Source organism: Marmota monax, unplaced genomic scaffold (assembly GCF_021218885.2).
Source record: "Marmota monax isolate L192 unplaced genomic scaffold, Marmota_monax_Labrador192_F-V1.1 WCK01_AAM20220418_F8-fsc00021, whole genome shotgun sequence".
NCBI lineage: Eukaryota > Metazoa > Chordata > Mammalia > Rodentia > Sciuridae > Marmota > Marmota monax.
Window position 1 is genome coordinate 17,274,385 of NW_026695228.1, and position 20,904 is coordinate 17,295,288.

Sequence of the window (20,904 nt, forward strand, 5' to 3'; positions counted from 1 at the left end):
TAATCTCAGCAATTTAGGAAGCTGAGGCAGGAAGATTACAAGTTCAAGGCCAACCTGAGCAACTTAGCAAAGCCCTGTCTCAATATAAAAGAAAAAGGGCTGGGGGTGGGGAGTGACTCAGTGGTTGAGCATTTGCCTAGCATGTGCAAGGCCCTAGGTTCCATCCTGAAGAACACAAAAGAAGTTTTTAAATAATGGGTGTGGGATATCATTGCAAATTTGAACTCTTGTGAACATGGCTTCTTCACATTTGCAATGGTGTGCATTTCTGAAATGCTTTCAAAAAGCTTCTGCTAACATATTAATCTAGTGTTCAGTCCTTGATTAACTGGGAAATTTTCTTATTTGGAATGACTCATTCTGTGACATTGCTTGGTAACTGTTAAGAGGGAGGCAGTGGGTAAACCTACTCAGAGTTCAGTGTGCTTTCTTTTTGGTTTTGTTTTGTTTTCTTAATTTTTTTTTTCAGTATGCTTTCAGATGTTTTAATGACGTCCATCTTCATGGAGATTGATTTCAAAATGCAGATATAAAACAGTATTTTACAAATAAGACTAGTTATCAACCACGGAATATAGAATTGGCTCCAGTAGGTGACAGACAACATAGATGTCAACCAGGGAAACATGTCATTAGTAAAATTGTATACAAATTTGATCCTATTTGCCAAGACTGTATTTGCTTAAAAATCAGGGTGTCCATCACAGTAAATATTCAAAACTGAAACTCTAGGCAAAGGGAAGTCCTGACTTCAAAGGAAGCCGAAGGGTGGAAACAGTCGGAGGAGAGGAGACCTGGGGGAAGGGATATGGAAGATGACTTCTGGGCTTCTCAGGCTGCACCCACTGTGCTTCCTGGACCCTGGGGGCCCTGGATTTTGACCAGCCCTACTGCCAGTCTCAGCCTGCCTCTGCAGCTTCGGTTGAGGTGGACCGAAGCCTGTGGCTTCCTGTAGCCTCCAGCCTCTGCATCTTTCATCTGAGACTGTTTCCTATGGCATTTTGCCTCCTCCCTGGAGTCTTTTATTGGGGAAAAAACATTGCTTTTGTGTCATGCTTTGATTTGTCTTTCATCAACACCCAGGGTTTATCATAACGTGTAAACCTCTTAGGAGCCCCTCTTCCTCCTTGCGCTTAGTTACCTACAGCCTTAGAGATGCCAGCCTGTGTGGGAAATGTCCATAAGAAAATAAAGTCCTATTTGTTTTTGCAAATCTGCTAGTACCAAGCATTTGCTTCTCCTGAATCCTCTGAGGTTTGCAGAGAGCAGGAGGTGGAGGTAAATAGTGCTTTCCCCCCTCTTTTATATATTATACAATTTTAGCTGTGTGTGGGTTTGGTATTTTTTGTGTGTTTGAGTGGAGGTTTGTTCCTTGTATAACTTAAGTTAATACTTGCCCCTCCCAATGCTTTTTGCTTTTTTTTTTTTTTTTTAATGGTGCTGGGGATTGAACTCAGGGCCTCATGCATGCTACACAAGCTGGTGAGCTACATTCCCAACCTTGGGCCTTTCTTTTCTACCTAAGTAGAACCTTTTTCTCCAACCCCTTGATATAAGCAGTGATAGATAAAGAAGTCATGTTTGGTTTATTAACCTAGAATTTTTAGGTCTAAAGTACTTTGTCCTATGTTTTATCTCTGTTTATTTATCAATTCAAGACTTAGGGGGGCTGTATTGAAGGAAATAAATTATTCAATGCATGTCTTTCCTACCCCAACTCTAGACTTCACAACATTAAATTTTTCAGTGGATGTACTACTTTCAGTTGTAAAATCACGCCCTGTAAATCACAACTCAGAGATAGATTAGACTCCCTAGATTTTCTGTAATTGTTGGTTAGCTATGTCTCTGAATCAGCCAGTTCCCAGCAGGAAATAGAGGGTGCACCCAAAAGGAGTCATTGAAGAAAATGTAATAAAGGGACTATTTGTACCAACTTCAGGGAGATTCAGAGATGCTGGAAAACAACTGTCAGCAGCAACAGAAGGAAGTCTGTACCACCCACTGCTAGGCTCAGGGACAGTGTCAGGGAACAGTTACAGGAACCTGGCAGAGTAGGAGAGGCAGCAGCAGGAAAGGTCTGCCCAAAGGGGCAGTGGCCTTTGGTAGCAGGAAGCAGCCACTGCTAGCCCACAGCCCTATCAGGAAGAAGCCAGGGCACCTTTCATGGGTCAAACCCAGACAGAGGGAAGTATCTAAGTTAACCTGTGTTGACAGGTCAAAGAACATGATGGAAAGAGGGCCTGGAGGGGCAGATGGATAAGAGTTAGCACCTTCTCTTATTAGAATGACTTTTCTTTTCCCCCCTTGCAGTACTAGAAATTGAACCCCTGGGCGCTCTACCACTAAGACCACTGAGCTACATCCTCAGCTTTTTTATTTTTAATTTTGAGACAGGGTCTTGCTAAGTTGGTGAGGTTGGCCTCCCTTGCAATCCTTCTGCCTCAATCTCCCAATTTACTGGGGTTAGAGATACGCACCACCATGCCTCCGCAGAATTATTTATTTAAAAAAAAAATTTGTGGGAGGATGGGGCTAAGGATTGAACCCAGGGCTTTGTGCATGCCAAGCACATGGTATACCGTAAAAAAACATTTAAAACAACTGTATCAGGTCAGAGTATCTTAATGCCCAATCACATCTTTCAGTACTCACCTTCTTGGACCCAGTGGCACCTGAATGTCATAAAGCAATGGATGTAGATGACAGAGGTATTTATTTTAAATAGAGATAGAAACTAACTAGAACTCTGTGAGGGAATTCTCATAAAATTTAAGATTGCATTTTCTATTGGCCAAATGAATCCTAGAGCCAAAATTCCAGAGTAGTTATCTTGTGGGGGGCAGATGTTGATTGATAGAAAGCCTAAGAGTTTCCTGTGGTTTGAGTGAGGATTATGTGAGTGTCAACCTATGCAAAAATTCATCAGTTGTACACTTAAGAAATTTTCATTTTATGTATGTTACATCTCAATTTAAATAAACATAAAAAATTTAAAATTTAAAAAATTGCTAAAATAGTTTAGTTTCTAGAGACCTGAGTTTTGCCCCTCTCTGTCACTCACTCAGTGGGTTGGGTAAGTTAACTTCTCTAGTCCTCAAAGTCCTTATCTGCAATATGAGGGTAAGAATATACTTATCTCAGAGGGTGGTTGTGAGAATTTTAGACCCACCCATAGTCACCCACTCAGCACAGCAACTGGTACATGGTAATCTCTCAATCAAAATTAACAATTTTATTAAAATTAATACATGTATTTCCTCTACTAATCCCAGTTTGCTAAATGCAAAGTAGGTTCCATTTTTTTTTCTTTTTTCTCTGTTTACTAAAATATCTAAACCCTTCTAATTCATTCTTTCTTTCAATAAGATACAACAGGTCTGAGGGCACAGCTTACTGGTAGAGTGCTTGCTTAGTATTCTTAAGGCCTAACCTCCATCCCTATCCCTGCAAAATAATAATAATGATAATGATGATGGAAGAAGAAGACATCAAAGTTGAGTTAGACACATGCTTAAAGGTTTCCTTCCCAGTCCTTTCTAATGAGATGCAAGAAAAGAGGCAGTCTACCTCTTCTTTTGGCAGCTAACTAGTGGTTTCCTGGCCAAGCAGGCCTTCTGGGAGATGCCTTTAGGCCTCAGAGCAAATCTGCTACATTCACAGGTTTCTTTTCGTGTTAGAAAACACCTTGAAATGATCCTAGTAACAGCTGTCACCAGAATACATCATTTTGTCTCCTGAATTTTCCAGGCCTTGGTTAACTGGGACCCAGTGGATGAGACAGTGCTTGCCAACGAGCAGGTGGATGAACATGGCTGCTCGTGGCGCTCTGGAGCAAAGGTGGAACAGAAGTACCTCAAACAGTGGTTTATTAAAACAACTGCTTATGCAAAGGTGAGTGTCCCTGGTCCTGCCTGGTGAGTTGGCAGTTACATCAAGGTCTTCTGAGTGTTGGGAAGCCCATGGGGAGGGTGCTGTAAGAGGGGCCACCAGAGCTGTGGTGGACAGATGGGAAGCAGACAAACCTCAGCTTCACCCACTCAGAGGGTGATGAGTTTGGGTCACAATTTTAAAGTCAAGAATGGCCCACTGTTGTGCATTATTTGCTGATCTTGAACTCACTGCCACAGAGGTTAAAAAAAAAATCTGTTAATTACATCAGCAATTATATATAAAAGATGAATTGTATATTTTAAAAAGTGAAAAGTGTCTTTCTCTGTCTGGTTCTGATAAGACCTACAGAAGGAGAGAATGACATTTCAGAGGGTCCAGCAAAGATCCTCTGGAAGGACTGAAGACATGGCTGTCTCCCTTTGAGAAGCCAGAGTGAGGAGGAAGAAGCCGAAGACCAAAGTTCTGGTGCCAGCTCCTCCTATGTCCCTGGTTGACAGTGTAAACTGGTCCCTGGCCTTGGTTTTCTCATCAGTAAAATAAGGGTTTGGGGCCAGCTGGCTTTGAAGGTGCCTTCTGGCTTCTTCTATGTTCATAGATTCAAGGCAAAGCCAACAATTGTAAGCAGGGACTTGGTTATTAAATCACAGTCACCTGAGCAAAATGATCAGTTCTATATATACTGGAATCACTCTGGGGGCATCCTGTGAGCTCACGCAGATCCCAAGTTAGTCACCACAGCAGCCCCTGGTTGCTTTGTCAGAGACAGGGTGTTGGTCTGAAGTGGACTTTGGGTCAAGTCCAATACTGCAGTTCTCATGTGCAAGGAAAACACAAAGCTCTGAATAACCTCTGATCACTGCAGAACTGCTCAATTAAAACTGCAGTCCACCTCCTCACAATACCCATGCCATATGGAAGTGTGACCTCCAGTTTTCACACTCAAAGACACATCTTAAATGAGGCTCTTTTTCCATTATAATTTATTCAGAATGCAGCAGAGACTAGCATATGGACTCAGGAAAGTGCTCATTAGAACTTGTTAGCACAGTGCCCTGCTCCTTTTGAGCACAGTAATATTGGAGACTGAATGAGAAGAACAAAGCTGGGATGTTGCTTTCTGTATCATCCCAGGCAGTGCGCGCCCCTGTCTGCTGGCAGTTGGGGTCTGCTGCATTACTGAGAGGATGCCAGGGCATCTCCTGGACCTGTCAGATGATTTTGTAATAGGCATTATTGGAAAGGCCACCTGATTAGCTCTTTTGTTTTGACCTCTGCCTCTAGTTGGAAATGTAATAACCTAACTGAGAGGCATTATTCTTTAAATTGTCAGCTGTGAATTTTCAGCTGTTCAGCAGAAATGGTTAGTTTCCATGGTGACTTGCCTGGTTCTTACTGAACTCCTGTGCAGATTTATTGAAAAAGCTGTCTTTGGAGGTCAGTGCTGAAAATCAGGAGAAGAGCGAGCACAGGGCTCCAAAAGGCCTAACAGAAAACAATTGCTATGGGGCTGAGAGCAGAACAGAGACACGAGGGCTGCACAGTACTGGAACACCATGGAGTGATGGCCTAGCCAGTGATATAATTGAGACCCCACAAAGGTCATGTATTAGAAATATAAATGACACCCTAACACTGAAGACAAAATCAAAACAGACTTGCCTTAATAAAAAATAAAAGCAAAGCTGAGAGGTTCAAAAGAAATTTCTGTAACAAAAATCAAATCTTTAAAGGGGGACAACATAATTCAGACTGCCTACAAGGTTTCATCTGCAATGTCCAACATGTAACAAAAAATTACTAGACTTGCTGAGAAGCAATAAATATTGATCCCATAATCAAGGAAAAAACTTAGCCCAATAGAAATAGACCCTGAGATAACCCAGATATTGGAATTAGAAGATTAAGCCAAAAGCATCTGTTATATAAATGGCCTGAGACTTAAAGGATAAGATGGTCTTAATGAGTGGGAAGATGGGGACTCTCAGAAGAGAGTGGAAACTATTTTTAAAAATGAACCAATTGGAAATCTAGAGCAGAAAAGCACAGTATTTGAAATAAACAATTCACTGTTGGGGCTGCAGAAGGATAAGTAAGAACTAAGTAGACCATAAAGCTGGAGGAGCACCCCCCCACACACACCCATAGAGGAAAAAGCATGTGTGGTGTCTCTAAAACAGAAATAGAGGAGATGGCTTTGAGAAGTTGAAAGGGCTCTACAGCTTCCAGAGAGCCAGGTGGGGAGAGGTGCAGAGGGGTCAGATCAGGCCTTTTCAGTCTTGAGGAGTTTGGACTTTACCATGGGGAGTGTATGTAATCATTAAAAGAGTCTGAGGAAGAGTAGGACATGGTTAGACGTATGTTTTTGTATGATCACTGTGGAAAGTGCAAGGTGCAGAGAGAGCAATTAGAGTGCTGTTATAATGGTCCGGGTATGCACAACTTAGACTCGAGTAGGAGCCGTAGAGAAAAGTGAGCAGCTTAGGAAAATATTCAGGAGGCAGAATCCAGGGAATTTGGTGATATGGTGGATGATAGGTCAGCAATGGCAGCCATCAAGGAAGACCCTGGCTTGAACAGTTGGTGGATGGTTAATGCTACTCACTGGAGGTAGGGACTCCTGGAAAAGGCATCATCCTGACCCTTTTGAGTTTAAGATGACTATCAGACATTTGAGAAGAAATGTAAGATTAATAGGTCCTTGGAAAATTAAATAGATCCAAAATTAATAAAATTAATAGGTCCAAATTTTCAAAAAAAAAATCAAATGAGGGAGAACATCTGCTCTAACACACAGTATATGGACTGAAAGTGTAACTCAGTGGTAGAGCTCTTGCCTACCATTCACAAGGCTCTGAGTTCTATCCCAAGCAGGACAACAAAATTAAAATTAAATAAGTAAATAAATGAAATGAAACAACTTAGAATTAACAAAGAGGTGCTACTATATAGACAAGGATGAGATGTTGAATTGGTTGCAGTGCTTTTGGCTGGAAGTAACTGAAAACCCAAGTCATGATGGCTTACATGGATAAGTTGCTTTTTGCACTTAGCAAGCGTCAGTTGCTGGGACTGAGCTAGGATAGGGCTTTGACTTTCATCTCAGTGCTTCTCTTGTCCTTTTCCTTCCTGCTTGTGATCTTATGTTTGCATGGTGACTGCTGCACCTCTAGATGTCACATCTCCATTCAAAACAGAAGGAGAAAAGGAGCAATGCTAGTGAATTCTTCTTGTCTGGAAAGCAAGAACTTTTGCCAAAACTCCCAACTGATGATCCATTAGCCCCAATTGTGTCATATGGCCGCCCTCAGCTTCAAAGGAGAATAGGAAAGTAGGCTTGTTTTTTTTGTTTTGTTTTTAGCTTCTGTGGTTGAGGTGAAGGGGTAGGGGAATGATGGGCAGTGGGTGCTGGGATGGCCAGGGAGTTGTGCCCACCACAGTTGTATCTGCACCTGGTTTTCGAGTTCTGAGGGCTGCCTCTGTGACGTATGGCTGGTGGTCGTCTTGGTAGCACGGCTGTGTTGAGGAGCCCGCCTTCCCTTCCCTTCCCTTCCAGAGAAGTCTGAAATTAATAAAAATGCTTTATTAGGGCTACTCTGAGATACATATGTGATTTTTCTCCTCTTACCCCCTCCCACTCTCCTGGATTGTTCGCTCTGTGAGAATGAACGTGATATTGGCCTCCCATTCTGTGCAAAAGCAGCTTGCAGTAGGAGGCTCCAGAGCAGGTGAATTAATCTTGGCAGAGCTGTGTGGGCCGCAGCTGGTGGGCGGCAGCACCAAGGTTTGCCAGGGGAGGGTGGATCGGAGCCTTCTATCCAGAGGGGAAAAGGGATTCCTACAGCAGGGTGACAAGTGGCCAGAGAGACTGAGAGGGCTGTCATTTGAACTCCATAAAAACCTGGGGTTTGGTTTCCACTGGTGCCTTCTCTGCCCTCTGCTGGCTACACCACAGGCCTGCACCCTGGGTATCATGAAGAAGGACACAGACAAACCTGGTGCCAGCTTAGTCTCCACACCAAATTGGTAGTTATGTTTTCCAAGTTTTCAGGAATTACCTGGAAACTGAGGAACCGTGGATGAAGTCTGTGTTCACCTTTCGTTCCCTCTCTGGTCACCCTCTCTGAGCTCAGGTCTTTATTGACACCGTCTTACTTGAACCTATACAGTCATGCTTAGAGGATTTGTCCTGCTGTTAATTACAGCTCTGGGATTCAAATCAGAGTGACCAGCCTCTTCCCTGGTGATCTCTACTGTTTCTATGCATTTAGAAACTCATGGTGTTGCTACTTAATAGAGATGATAGAGGCCATTAGCATTCTCTCCCTAAGTGCAGGCCTTCCTGCCCACCTCTGGAATGTCCCCTCAAAGCCCAATCCCATTTGCTGAGGTTGCTATTAGATCCGCTCTCGCAGACTATTTTGTTTCCCTTTCTGTCCTTGCTTTCAGTCCACACCTCATGCTCTCCCTGTCAGGGAAGTAAAGAGAGACAGCTGTGTGTGCTACACCCTCTCTGGAGCCTTCCAGAAAGAGAGAGAACTTCTGCAGGGAGCTCAGTCTCCAGATCAGCACATACGCTGTGAACAGGAAGGTTCTCTCATTTTGTTTTGTTGCCAAGAGGGAAGGAGTAACTGCAAAGGGAAAAATGGAACAGATAAATTAATGGTTTACTTCTCAGGGTATATTGTCAATAAAATAAATAGTAAAGTTATGTAGAACTTAACATTAGGGCTTGCTTTAAACCCTAAGTAGCTTTTCTGAGCTGCTGGCCAGGTCCTTCGGTGCGTGGAGACCTCCTTCCTTCCTGAGGTGTTAGCTTGTATCCAGGGGAGCAAAGAGATGGATTTACCACCTCAAACTCTGAGGGATCTCGGAGTTTCCAGGGGGGGCTGGCAACTGATGCCAGTGAACCTCTTGAGTTTGGAGAGTCATTTTAATTTTAAAGGTAGAAGAAACTTGAGTCCCCACAGTTCTTCAATCCGTTTCCTTATCTGAAAACAATAGGAGACAAACAAAAAACCCTCATGCCTGCGTTTACTGCTGCTTAAAATTACAGAATCCATATGTTGTCTAAAAACAAATTTTAAAGGATTGGGGCTGGGGGTGGCACTCAGTGGTTGAGTGCTTGCCTAGCATGTGCGAGGCCCTGGTTTCCATCCGTGGCACTGCAAAAAATCAAAATCAAAAACTAAACGGGTAAGATATTACTTTATTTTAAGCAGCCCACATCCTGCCCTCCTCCCTCAGGGTGACTGCTGCATCCTTGCAAGGAAGTGCCCGCATTTTTGAAGATGACTGACCCAGCCCAAGCCTCATCATATAATTGAGGCATCCAAGCCCAAGACAGAGCCAGGATCCAGCTGGGTCCCCTCAGTCCCAGTTCTGCATCCTTCCCACCTGCTCCTGAGGACTGGCTTCTCAGCAAACAAGCATTTTTGAGAACGTGTGCAGACAGTAGCTGGTGCATTGTGGGAGGGCAGCCATTAGCAAGTTAGGCAACACAGCAGGCCTGGGAAAGGGCACCAGTGGCCTGTTCCAGTGGCCAGGTAATGGCAAGTACAGTGATGAGAGGTTTTCTGGTTTGTTCTTATTGGCCTCTCAGAGCTAGAGCTGTGTCATGCTTTGCTACGTCATTCTCTGTTGAGCGCCCTGTCCTGACCCTGGGGCCTTCTGGGCCCAGCTGCTTGGAGAACAGAGCGACTCATCCAGTGGCTGCTGCTCCCTCATCAGAAGTGAATAGTCATTAACAGACGTACCCATAGCCACACTTTTTTTTTTCCAAAATAAGTGTCATAGAAAGGGACAATTTTCCACGGTATCATTCTGTTCCACTCTATATTTTACATACTATTTCAGGATGGCTGACTTTTAAGTATCAAAAATGTTTAAAATACAGAATTATTCTTTTTGGAGCTGTAATAAGCTGAGAACTTGGGTAAAGTGCACTCCAGCAGTTTTAAGAGCATTTTAACATGATCTTCACTGTTAAAAACGTGTACACAAGCACACATGTAGGGGGAGAAAAAGTCATCTCACTGGACAGGTAGATGGCTGTCTTGTTATAGCAGTTCAGCCTCTGTCATCCACATTCTAAGAGTGTGGTGGTGACAGTCAGAACCTGTAGTCACCACATCCTAGAAGTTAGTGGAATTTAAAAGGTTCTGTTGCTGAAAAGTTGGGGTGACCAGAGTCAGTGGCAGAAAGAAAAGAAAGACTGGCAAGTTGGCCTGAGTTGCATGGGTGCGTGGATAAGAATGAATCAAATTGGCTGTTCCCATGGCTTTCTGGGTCTCTTTATTTCTTCCTCTCCCACAGCACACATTATGGCTCACATTATGGCCTCTGATAATCACCCTCAGCAAGGGTGGTCCTTCTTTACAGCATCCCTGAGTGTTACATTGTTACGTGTGTTCAGTTCTCTTTATTGGAAGCTTGTGTGTGTGTGTGTGTGTGTGTGTGTGTGTGTGTGTTTAGGATTGAGCCCAGGCCCCCAGGCATGCTAGACAAGTACTCTACCACTGAGCTACACCCCCTGCCTTGGAAGCACTTGGTCTGTCCCTCCCATTCACATAGCTCTGAGACATGTACTTGATGGTATATGTGAACTGGTTGGTCCCTCCTTTCCTCTTGCCCCTGCAGTCCCCTGGATCCACACCTGGCTGGCAAGTTATATATTAGCCGCAAAATACCTTGCTTAGAACTGATTCTTTCCCTGTAGATAAACAGCACCTTTGCTGGAATTGAAACTTTTAGCATATAACTCAATACAATAGTATAGTTGTGTTTGTAAATAACTGTTTTGTGTGAGATGCCACAATAAGTGGATATTGCTAAAAAATGCATATCCTATTTTAGATAGAGGTTAAAGGAGAGCTGTCATAGGAAGGGTATTTTTTATATTTACTTGTCATGCCTTTTCTAAATTTAAACATGGTAGACATCATGCCAAATGAAGTTTTTTGTTTTGTTTTGTTTTGTTACTAGGTATTGAACCCAGGGACCCTCAACAACTGAGTCATTTCCTTAGCACTTTTTTTATTTTGAGACAGGATCTCACTAAGTTGCCGAGACTGGCCCCAAACTTGCTATCCTCCTGCCTCAGCCTCCTGAGTCACTGGGATTATAGGTGTGGCGGCTGGCTTCCAAATAAGTTTTTTATAACAAATAAATCCTCATGCATAATTTCATGCCAAAATCAAAGCAGGAGAGAAAGACTAGGTATGAGTGAAAGTTTATTCCTCTAGAATATATTCCCAAGGGGCTATCTGGATGTTTCAACTCCTTATTGCCTTCACAATTGGTTTTCCTTACTTAGACCTGAAGCACACACAGTGTCTTTAAAGTGATTGGATGGAAATGATTCCAAAAGGAGAATAAAGAAATACTGGCAACAAGAGTATGTTTTAGAAAAAGACATACAAAGTATAATTCAAAAGGAATTGCTAATCAAATCATACTGATTCAGAAGTATGCAAGCTTTTTCAAAACATCCATTTTAGCTGCAAGTTGACATCAGACCTTCTCCCTTCCATTCCGTCTCAAACTGTGTCAGCTCTCAGGGTTCTTGTTTCTCAGTTGTCCCCTTAGTAGCTAATACAGCTTCTTGTTTTAAAAAGACCTGTTCTTCTCTATTTTTACAGGTCTCCTAAAAGTTGATCATTTTTTAAAATCACTTCTAGAATTCTTACCGTGGTCAGGTTGCATCTTGGTCAGTTCCTGAGTTCATGTACTTTGAAGAGAGAGCCAGAATAGCCATGTTATATTCAATCCTCTTTTTATCCCCACCTTTTTAGTTTTAGAGTTCCTCTTTCTTAGTTCTGATTATATTTTGTTACTCAGACTGTTTGACTGGATGTTGCTTCAGCCTGTCTCACTGGTTCATGTTCTTAAATGCTGGCTCATTCTCAGACTCAGTAAGCCAGTAGGATTTCTATAAGTTGGAGTTGGCCAGGATGAGGAGGAGGGACACTGCCAACTGTTTGCCAAGTGTGAAGACATGAATCGAGACCAGTACCATCCACCTCATTCAGGTGTGCACCTAGCAACCAGCAGCACCTGTCTTTTCAGATCATCCTAGTGAAAATGACTACACAGTCTCTTTGCAAACCCAAAATACTTATATGTGTGTTAAATAAGAACCATGGGAAACTCCCCAGTGTTGCTTCAGATAAGGTTTTTTAAATGTTTTATTTGTTTTTTTTTAGTCATACGTGACAGTAGAGTATGTTTTGACATATTGTACATACATGGAGTATAACTTCCCATTCTTGTGGTTGTACATGATGTGGAGTTACACTGGTCATGAACACAGGAAAGTTATGTCTGATTCATTCTACTGTCTTTCCTATTTCCATCCCTCTCTCCCTTCCCTTCATTCCCCTTTGTCTAATCCAGTGAACTTCTACTGTTCCTCCCTCCACCCTTATTTTGAGTTAGCATCCATATATCAGAGAGAACATTCAGCCATTGGTTTTGGGAGATTGGCTTATTTCATTTAGCATGATAGTCTCCAGTTTCATCCACTTACTGGCAAATGCCATAATTTCATTCTTCTTTATGGCTGAGTAATATTTCATGTAACATTTCACATGTTCTTGCAGATAAGTTTTAAATATAGTAATTCCTATACTACGTTTAATTCTTAAAATAGTATTCCCACTTTTTGCATCTGGAAGAAGTTATCTTTTGTTTAATTTACATAAATAGAGACTCCTGAAAACTGAGCACAGTAGTCTCAGAATAATAAGAACTTCTGAATTATTTGTCATGTTGGACCTGCTGTTTGTTGGTTGAGTCAGATGACCTCTTAGAACCCCATGGTTTTCATTGATTAAAAGAGGGAAGTTCAGTGAGGTAATGGTTTCCAAATTGTGCCCAAGCCCTGGGAATCAGTGGGGAAAATTAAAGGGAGAGATTCTGCTTTTTTCAACTCTGACACATCAAGTTTCTCAGATTTTATTGAACAGGGATTTCATAGCACTTTTAAAAGCGAGTCTATAAACCTGCTGTTTCCCCCAGGTATTTGGATTCTGTGAGCCAGTAGGATTTCTTTAAGTTGGGGTTGGCCAGGATGGGGAGGAGAGACATTGCCAACTGTTTGCCAAGTATAAGGACATGAAATGAGACTAGTACCAACCACTGTCACTATAATTGCAACATCCAAAAAAATCATCATTAAACAAAACAAGCTCTTTAGGTTGAGCATTACAAATCCTCTGTAACTATCCGCATCATTCCTACTCTGGTGGAGCCCAGGCTAGGCCAGCCCTGGGATGAAGGAGAGCTAGTTGGGAGCTGGTGGGCAAGGTGCTGTCTAAAGCCCTGTTTCATCAAAAAGCAGCCATGAATAATGTGTTTATTAGGCAAGTGGGATAAAAAGAGCTTGCTGGGGGGTTCAAGATGTTGGTTTCATTTGGCCAATTCTGAAGATTTCTTTTGGTTTTTAAAAATATTCATAGGTTTGTTAGTTTTAAGCAGGCATCTTTCCAGAATTAGCATATGAAAACATTCATATTTCATTCTATTTGAATCTTTTGTGCTCTTCCAGATCTGAATATTTTAAGCAAAGCACCTCCACCAGAAGTTTCCCAGCCTCAACAATTCAATCAAGAAGAAAAAACACAGTGATGGTTTCTATAGAAGTAGTTCAATAATGCAGGGAGAGGGTGGGATGTCAGAACTGAACCCAGTCAACTCCAAATTTTCTTTTTTTTTAATATTTATTTCTTAGCTTTAGGTATACACAATATCTTTATTTTATTTTTATGTGGTGCTGAGGATTGAACCCAGTGCCTCACACACATGCCAGGCGAGTGCGCTACTACTTGAGCCATATCCCCAGCCCCAACTCCAAATTTTCTATGGCAGGGAAAGATAGAGCAGGAGGTGGAGCCAATCTTCAGATCCTGGTCTTATTTTAGTTCCAGACCATGGGCGAGAGTGCCCTAAACACACTTGTCAAAGACATGAATTATGATCTTTCTTTGTTAATTTTCCTTCTTCCATGAAACTCTGGCTTCCTCTGAATAGAGAAAATGTTCAAACCCATCTCATGCAATTGAGTCAAGATGGGTACATCTTTTTCTAACCTTTGCTGGCCTCTTCCAACAGCAAGCAACTGAGAAGAAGCTAAATCCTGAACCTCCTCTATGACCTACCTTAAAAAACCCAGATCATTTGCTTTCTCTTAAACAAGCTCTGTGCTTTTATTTCTCTCTCCTCTTTTCATTCCCACAGGCCATGCAGGACGCGTTGGCAGACCTTCCAGAATGGTATGGGATAAAAGGCATGCAGGCCCACTGGATTGGGGACTGTGTGGGCTGCCATCTGGACTTTGCACTAAAGGTGATCAAACAATAGCAACTCCAGTAATTCATGCTCACAAATCTCCTTCTGTATTTTGGTGCTCATTGAGTAAACCAACTACTTGGAATTCTGAGCAGGACTGTCCAGTAGAAAGACACTGCAAGCCACACACATAATTTTTAAATTTTCTAGTAACCACATTTTTCAAAAGCACAAAGAAAAGGATCACATTAATTTTAATAACATTGTATTTAACCCATTTTACCCCAAATACTAACATTTCAAGATGGGATTGGGAGAAATTTATTAAAGAAATATTTTAAATTCATATTTTAGTGCAGTGTTCAGAACCCACAATATTCTCTGCATACAGTGCACATTTGCCACATTTTAAGCCATTGCTGCACACATGCAGTCTTTTGGAGTCCACGAGCCCCCTGAAATTATGCTCATTAAACAAAACAAGCTCTTTAGGTTGAGTTTCAACCTAAAGAGTGTTTCCCTGAGCAGTGGGTCTGTTGCTCTCGTATTCTCAGAGGGGTTCATGTCACAAAGCAGGTTGAAAAGCAGGGGAAGAGACTAATCGGAACTTCCTTCCTAACCTAGACAGATCTCAAGCTGCTCAGGGTTATGTTCAAAACAGGCAGCCTATGGAAACACTGCTGAGAGGTCACAATTTATCTAAACCTTTGGGAGGAAGAAGCAGGGGCCAAGACAAAGTTGGCACACCTTTCTAGACACGTCTATACTGACAACCATATCTTTTTTTTTTGGGGGGGGGGTACTGAGGATGGAACCCAGGCCCTTGCTCATGCCAGGCAAGTGCTTTACCACTGAACTATGTCCCCAGCCACTGATAACATACGTGCTGTCTGTTGAGTACCTGCTGCTTACTGCTGAGCTCATAGTTCTCTGTTCAGTCCCCTCACAAAAATGATCCAGCTCACTTCAAACACATACAGGGGAGCACAGGAGGCTTCCTGTAAGGAACAACAGCTTTGGAAACCTTTCAGTAGCAAATCCTGAGCTGAGTTTTTCCTCTTACTGCTTTCCCGAGAAAATAGCAATAGTTCTCAAATTCAGTCCAGCATGACTTTTGCTTAGACTTGCAGAACCTTCTCTTTTGGGTGCATTAGCCTGGGTCTGGCTCCCAGGTCAAGGGTCTTTGCTTCTCAACCAAGATGAAGGACGTGGTCTCCGAGCCCCTTGGCTGCTGTAGCATGGGCTGTCTTCTGCACACCTTCCCTTGTCCAACATTTAATTATGCAGATGATTCCATCTCCATTCTGGACCCACCTGAAAATGGGATGGGGACTTGCTGTCTCTAGAGAGGAAACATTCTCAGTCCTACAGGGCAGGCCATTGTGGCTGTGTTTCTGCCTCTGTAGGGACCCCCATTGGTCCTAGAGCCATATTTTGGACTATCTTTTACTTCATCACTAATCCCTGTCAATGCATGAAGTACCACCTGTCCTATGTGTCCTCCATGGTCTGTACATAATGGACACTCAATTTGTGCCTAAAAATGCCACTTTGAAAGGCATTTTAACCAGCTAGGGATATTCAATTGTGTACACAGATCAGGCTTTTCTTTCTCTCTTCAAAACAGTAATAACCTCAGTTAAAACCTCAGTAATAACCTGTTTTTCTGGTTTGGAAAATAAAGATGCCTTTATTTATTTATTTATTTTTAATATCCCCTGAAGTCCCTAAGGAAAATAAAGCTCCATTCCCAGGACAGAAACAATATAACACTGACAGTGATGTTTTTTATTTGTTGCACAAAGAAGCCAAGAAAACTAGGAAAGTACCTTTCTGAGCATGCCCAGACCGCCTTCAATTTGGGATCCCCAACATGCCTGGTGCCGGGAATGGGGGTGGGAGCTCCGATAGAGGAGCTGCAGTTTTCCTCCCTCTCTTCTCAGCCCCTGCCAGGCACCATCTCATTCCCCCACGTGCCTGGCCCTGTGGTCAGAAGCTGTCGCCACTGTTTACAAATGAGGGAAGGGCCAGGGGATGTGGCTGAGGAGCCACACAGCCCTGAGGAAGGGAGGAGAAATTAAGATCTATTTCATCTTCCAGGTTGATGGACAAGACACAGGAGAAAAGCTGACTGCGTACACGGCCACCCCTGAGGCCATTTATGGCACTTCCCACGTGGCCATCTCTCCTAGCCACAGACTCTTACATGGCCACAGCTCTTTGAAGGAAGCCCTTCAGAAGGCTCTCATCCCTGGAGAAGGTGAGTTGGTACCCCTAAGCAGAGGTGCTTGCTGCCTTCCAGCTGGACACCCCTTCACAGGTCAAGGTCTTCTCACATGTGGCGTCTCCTGCTCTTTGTTCTTCACCTTGGCCTTACTTCTTTTTTTTTTTTTTTTAATATTCTATTAGTTGTTGATGAACCTTTATTTATTTATATGTGGTGCTGAGAATCAAACCCAGTGCCTCACACATGCTAGGCAAGTGCTCTACCACTGAGCCACAACCTCAGCCCTTTGGCCTTACTTCTTAATTTTTTATTTTAAAACAGGAGGACAAAGAACTCAGGAAACATTTGAGTCGTTTACCCCTGGTTTTGCTGTGGGTTACTAGTTTGTCTGCGCCTGGAGCTTGTGACTGAAAGCTCAGCTCTTTCTCTTTCGGTATAATCTCTATTTAAACCTCTTTTCTAATTGGAGTAAAATCTTCTCCTTAATTTATAATTCCACCTTCAAATAAAACCATACCAAAAGGGACTAGAGGGAAGCCAGTGAGAGTGAGAGAGAACATTTCCAACAGCTTAACTTTATTATTTTAAAGAATTCAAGTGGTCTTCTGCACAGATGAACAGTCCTGCTCAGGACAGGTGTCTAACAGATCTGCTTGTGAGTGGGTCAAGCTGACCTGGAGTTGGCGTGTCACCTTATTCATCAGTGATGATTTCAGGAGTGTTTACGCTTCAGTCAAGATTCTGTGGTTTCGAGCAACAGAATCCATCTGTGACTTGTCCATAGGAAAGAAGGGAAATAGTGGAAAGCTGTGGGAAGTTTTCTGGCTAGAGGAACAGCTAAAGAGCTAGTCTAAAAGACTTGGACCAGGCAGCCACTGCAGGGGACAGAGGATAGCAACAGGAGCTAATAGACTGTTCCTCAAGTGCTTCTGCCAGAGTCTCTTCTGATTCCACTGCCAGTGTTTGGAGCACTTGGTGCAAGATTTGTAATTTCAGGAGCCAGACAGGAGGCCATGCACCTGTAGGGTAGCTATTCAGGAGGCTGAGGCAGGAGGATCACTGGAGCCCAGGAGCTTGAGACCAGCCTAGGCAACATAGAGGGAAAGGGAGGGGAGTGGAGGAGAGGAGAAGATTTCTATTAGAGGGAAAGGTGTCTAATTGGTGTAGTGGGGTGCCTGGCTTTTTCTTTGGCCAATGCAAGGGTGGGCACCTTCCTTGATTGAACCAGTGAGGGAAGAGTAGCTCTCTAAAGACGAAGTCAGGATGCTCTTCCCAGAGGAAGGAGACGTGAGGATATGGAGTGAAAGGAAGTCTTTTCTCAATGAGAAGTAGGTCTCTGGAGTAATATAAATATTTCGGTATAATATAAATATACCGAAACCTCATCCCTATTCTCTTTCATAGAATATAAACTTCAGCCCAGAGTATCCAATCTGAGTGACTGGAGGTTGAATAATAAGTATGATTTGACTAAGAATACTGTTTTGATAGAGATGTAAACTTGCCATTTTTGAAATAAACAGAAGGAAACGTTTCCTGGAATCAGATTGGAGAGACAGTGTCATCATAGATGACCTCTGCTTCAGACTTCTGATTGCTTACTAGGAACATTAAAGCCAGCATTCAAATCAGTGAGTGCTTCCTAAGAGCTTGCTGTGAGCCCACCCCTTAGGGATACATGGAGGAGCCCCTCTCAGTCCTAACTGAGAGTGTTTCTGCGGGACAGCAGAGAAGACAGCCCAATGGATGACACAGGTGGCTTGCTGCAGCTGGTCCCACCTCTTTTCCCCACTTCTATGTGGAAAGAGAGAAGACTTTTGAGTTAAAACTTCAGTATATGCTTATAAGCTCACTATAGCTTGCTCTCTCTCAGGTTTATTTTCTCTACTTACTGAAAAGAAAAATTGGATTCTTTTCAACTGTTTAGTTTAAATGGAAAACTCATAGATAGTTTCTACCCTCCTAAGCAATTCGAGCTTCCTTGAGGGCTATGATGGTTGAATAATATCCAGAATTGAAAAACAAAACTATAAATGTCTGGTCCTTACATTTTTTCTTATGGTTCATTTGGGGATGCAAATTAAAATGAGGTAATTTTAATAGGAGATTAATGGGCTAATAAATTATAGAAGATGGAGTTCCTGAGATGAAAGACATTATAAATTAAAAACATTTCCATATGTAAAAACATTGAGAAATCACTTTAATATATGCTCAGAACAGTGTTTTCATGACCACTTGGGCATTGGCACACCTGACTAGCCTGGCCGTTCCATTTTGGTAAATTTAGTGCCAAGTGTAGTGTCTCATTTGGCATGGCTCATAAGCTGATTTTTTCCCTATTTTTAATTGTCTCTGAAATCATTCCAAATGGAACATTATACTTGGCACTAAATCTTTCCAGTTCTAATTTTCAGAGTGGAAATATTCTTTTTGTAGATGTCAATTTATTCAGAGTCTCTAGATTAATTTGCACAGCAAGACCCTGGATTTTGTCATGTGACTCTCTAGTCACCTAAAGCCAGTGTGGAACATCTAATATAATGCAGTTTTCCCAAAAGGTAAATTAAATGACCCTAGGAATAAGGACTTAGCCTCCTCTGGCCTTTAGGATTACTTTTTAACCATGAATGTTGTATCACTGCAGTCACTTAGTATTACTGGTTGGCTTGTTTTTTCCTTGAATGTCAGGTTTTAAGGGTGACTAGTGTTAAAGCAGTGACCACTGAGGGTCGTAGCAGCACACAGTTGTTTTGAACTTATCACCGCGGGAGTTTAAATTCTCAAATATCAGTTCCTGCTGTTGTTGGATGGGTTTCTATATATTATCTCTTGGTTTGCAACAAGATGACCAAATATCGGTCCCAGATCAATCCTTATGACCTAAGGAGAGTCACATAACATAACGTGTGAGTTTAGCATTCTCACAGAGCAAGTGATGGGGCTGTCAGGCATGGTGGTCTTGGAGGGTCTTTGGGAAGAGAAGGAGCCCTGAGAGGCTGTGAGGAGGAGGGTGACACTCATGGACATGGTGATGCTAAAGTAGCAGGGTGGAAGCAGGCAGACCAGCTTATCCCATTAGTGATGGGAAGAGGTGGTGAAGACCACGGAGCCCCGAGAGTCAGAAGGGAGAGGAGGGACCAGCTCTGAGAAGTGTTTGGAAGGCAGCAAGGGTGGAGCATCCTGGGAAATTCCCTGATTGCTGGCCTGGATGATGGGTTGTCAAATGTTATTGACTAAATGTAGAGTTTTCTGCTTAGCAAATTTGGCACAGATTCCTTTAAGAGAGGAATTACATACCCTGTTTTTCTAGAGTTCTTAGAATTTAGTTTATTTCTACAATCACTGACATTGCCTCCTTCTTGGTGGACCACCTCTGACTTGAGTCTTAAGATGTCAACTCTGACTGTGTAGTCACCAGAAAAACATCAATAGGGAATTGTCATCAGAGCTCTAGAAGCTGTTCTATCTTCTCCAGTAATCATTTCTGTCCAGACCCTGGGGCTCTGGGAGTCACACATTTCAGCTCTGACTCACAGACTGTCTACATGGTGCTTTTTTGTTTTGTTTTGTTTTCCTCCAAAGGGTAAATGAGGTCTCCTTAAAGGGTAACTCAGAACCCTGCTGTTATCAACATATTGGAAAGCAAGAACCTCCCTAGGAAGCCCCTAGAACATTAAATAATTCATTGTTCACTATCATTTGCCCTGTCTCCATAATCTCAGCCTGGGGGGTGGCACAAAGGGGTGAGAAACAGATCCATATTCTCAGGGCAATAGTTTTGTTTGGGTTTTTGTTGTTGTTATTGTTGTTTTAGTTGTCAATGGACCTTTATTTCATTTATTGATATGTGGTGCTAAGGATCGAACCCAGTGCCTCTCACATGCTAGGCAAGCTTTCTACCACTGAGTCACAACTCCAGCCCCAGTGGTTTGGTTTTTATCCACTTTTTCTGGCATATTCTTTCAGCACATGTTAATAGATGTTCTATAGAGGGGAAAGCTTCTGTGCTCCAGAAATCTGGAATAAACCAAAATATTCAGGTCTCTTTGCTCCTGGCTTGAAACCTTTGCTGTGCTGTTATGCACTGTGAATGTCCAAGGGAGGAGGTCTTCTGTGACATTTGTCACCTTCACTGAGCCACAGAGCCCCATTGCCACAGAGCATCCCTGAGAAGTGGTTGCATGAATGCTGCTCTGGTGAACACCAGATGAAAATCATGTGTCTGTTTTCTCCCAAGGGCAGGAGAGACCTGCCTTCTTCACAGAGGGCACCCTGAGAGCAGAGGGCACCTTTGGGCCTGGAATGTTTCCTTTGTAATTACTAAAATATTCAACTGTTTTCTCACTGCTCTGTGAGATGGTTCTTTGGGTTTCTCCATGACTCTCTTAGATTCCTGCCTCATGATACCAGCACAAGATTTAGGAGAAATGTGGAGAACGCAAGACCTAGTCAGGAATTTCAGATTTTAGTTTCTTTTATAAGAAATAAATTTTGAC

The 20,904-nt window shown here is 42.6% G+C and overlaps 1 protein-coding gene across 5 annotated transcripts in view; it reads left to right on the top strand.

Moving 5' to 3' along the window:
- The window catches only part of Lars2 (leucyl-tRNA synthetase 2, mitochondrial), a 138,129-nt gene that overhangs the window by 61,484 nt on the left and 55,741 nt on the right, over window positions 1-20,904 (top strand). For all 5 annotated transcript variants that reach the window (XM_046437201.2, XM_058576516.1, XM_058576517.1 and 2 more), the window contains 3 exons: window positions 3,751-3,894; window positions 14,128-14,235; window positions 16,279-16,438. In XM_046437201.2, coding sequence (XP_046293157.1) covers window positions 3,751-3,894; window positions 14,128-14,235; window positions 16,279-16,438 — 412 coding nt within the window. The remainder of the gene's footprint in view (window positions 1-3,750; window positions 3,895-14,127; window positions 14,236-16,278; window positions 16,439-20,904) is intronic.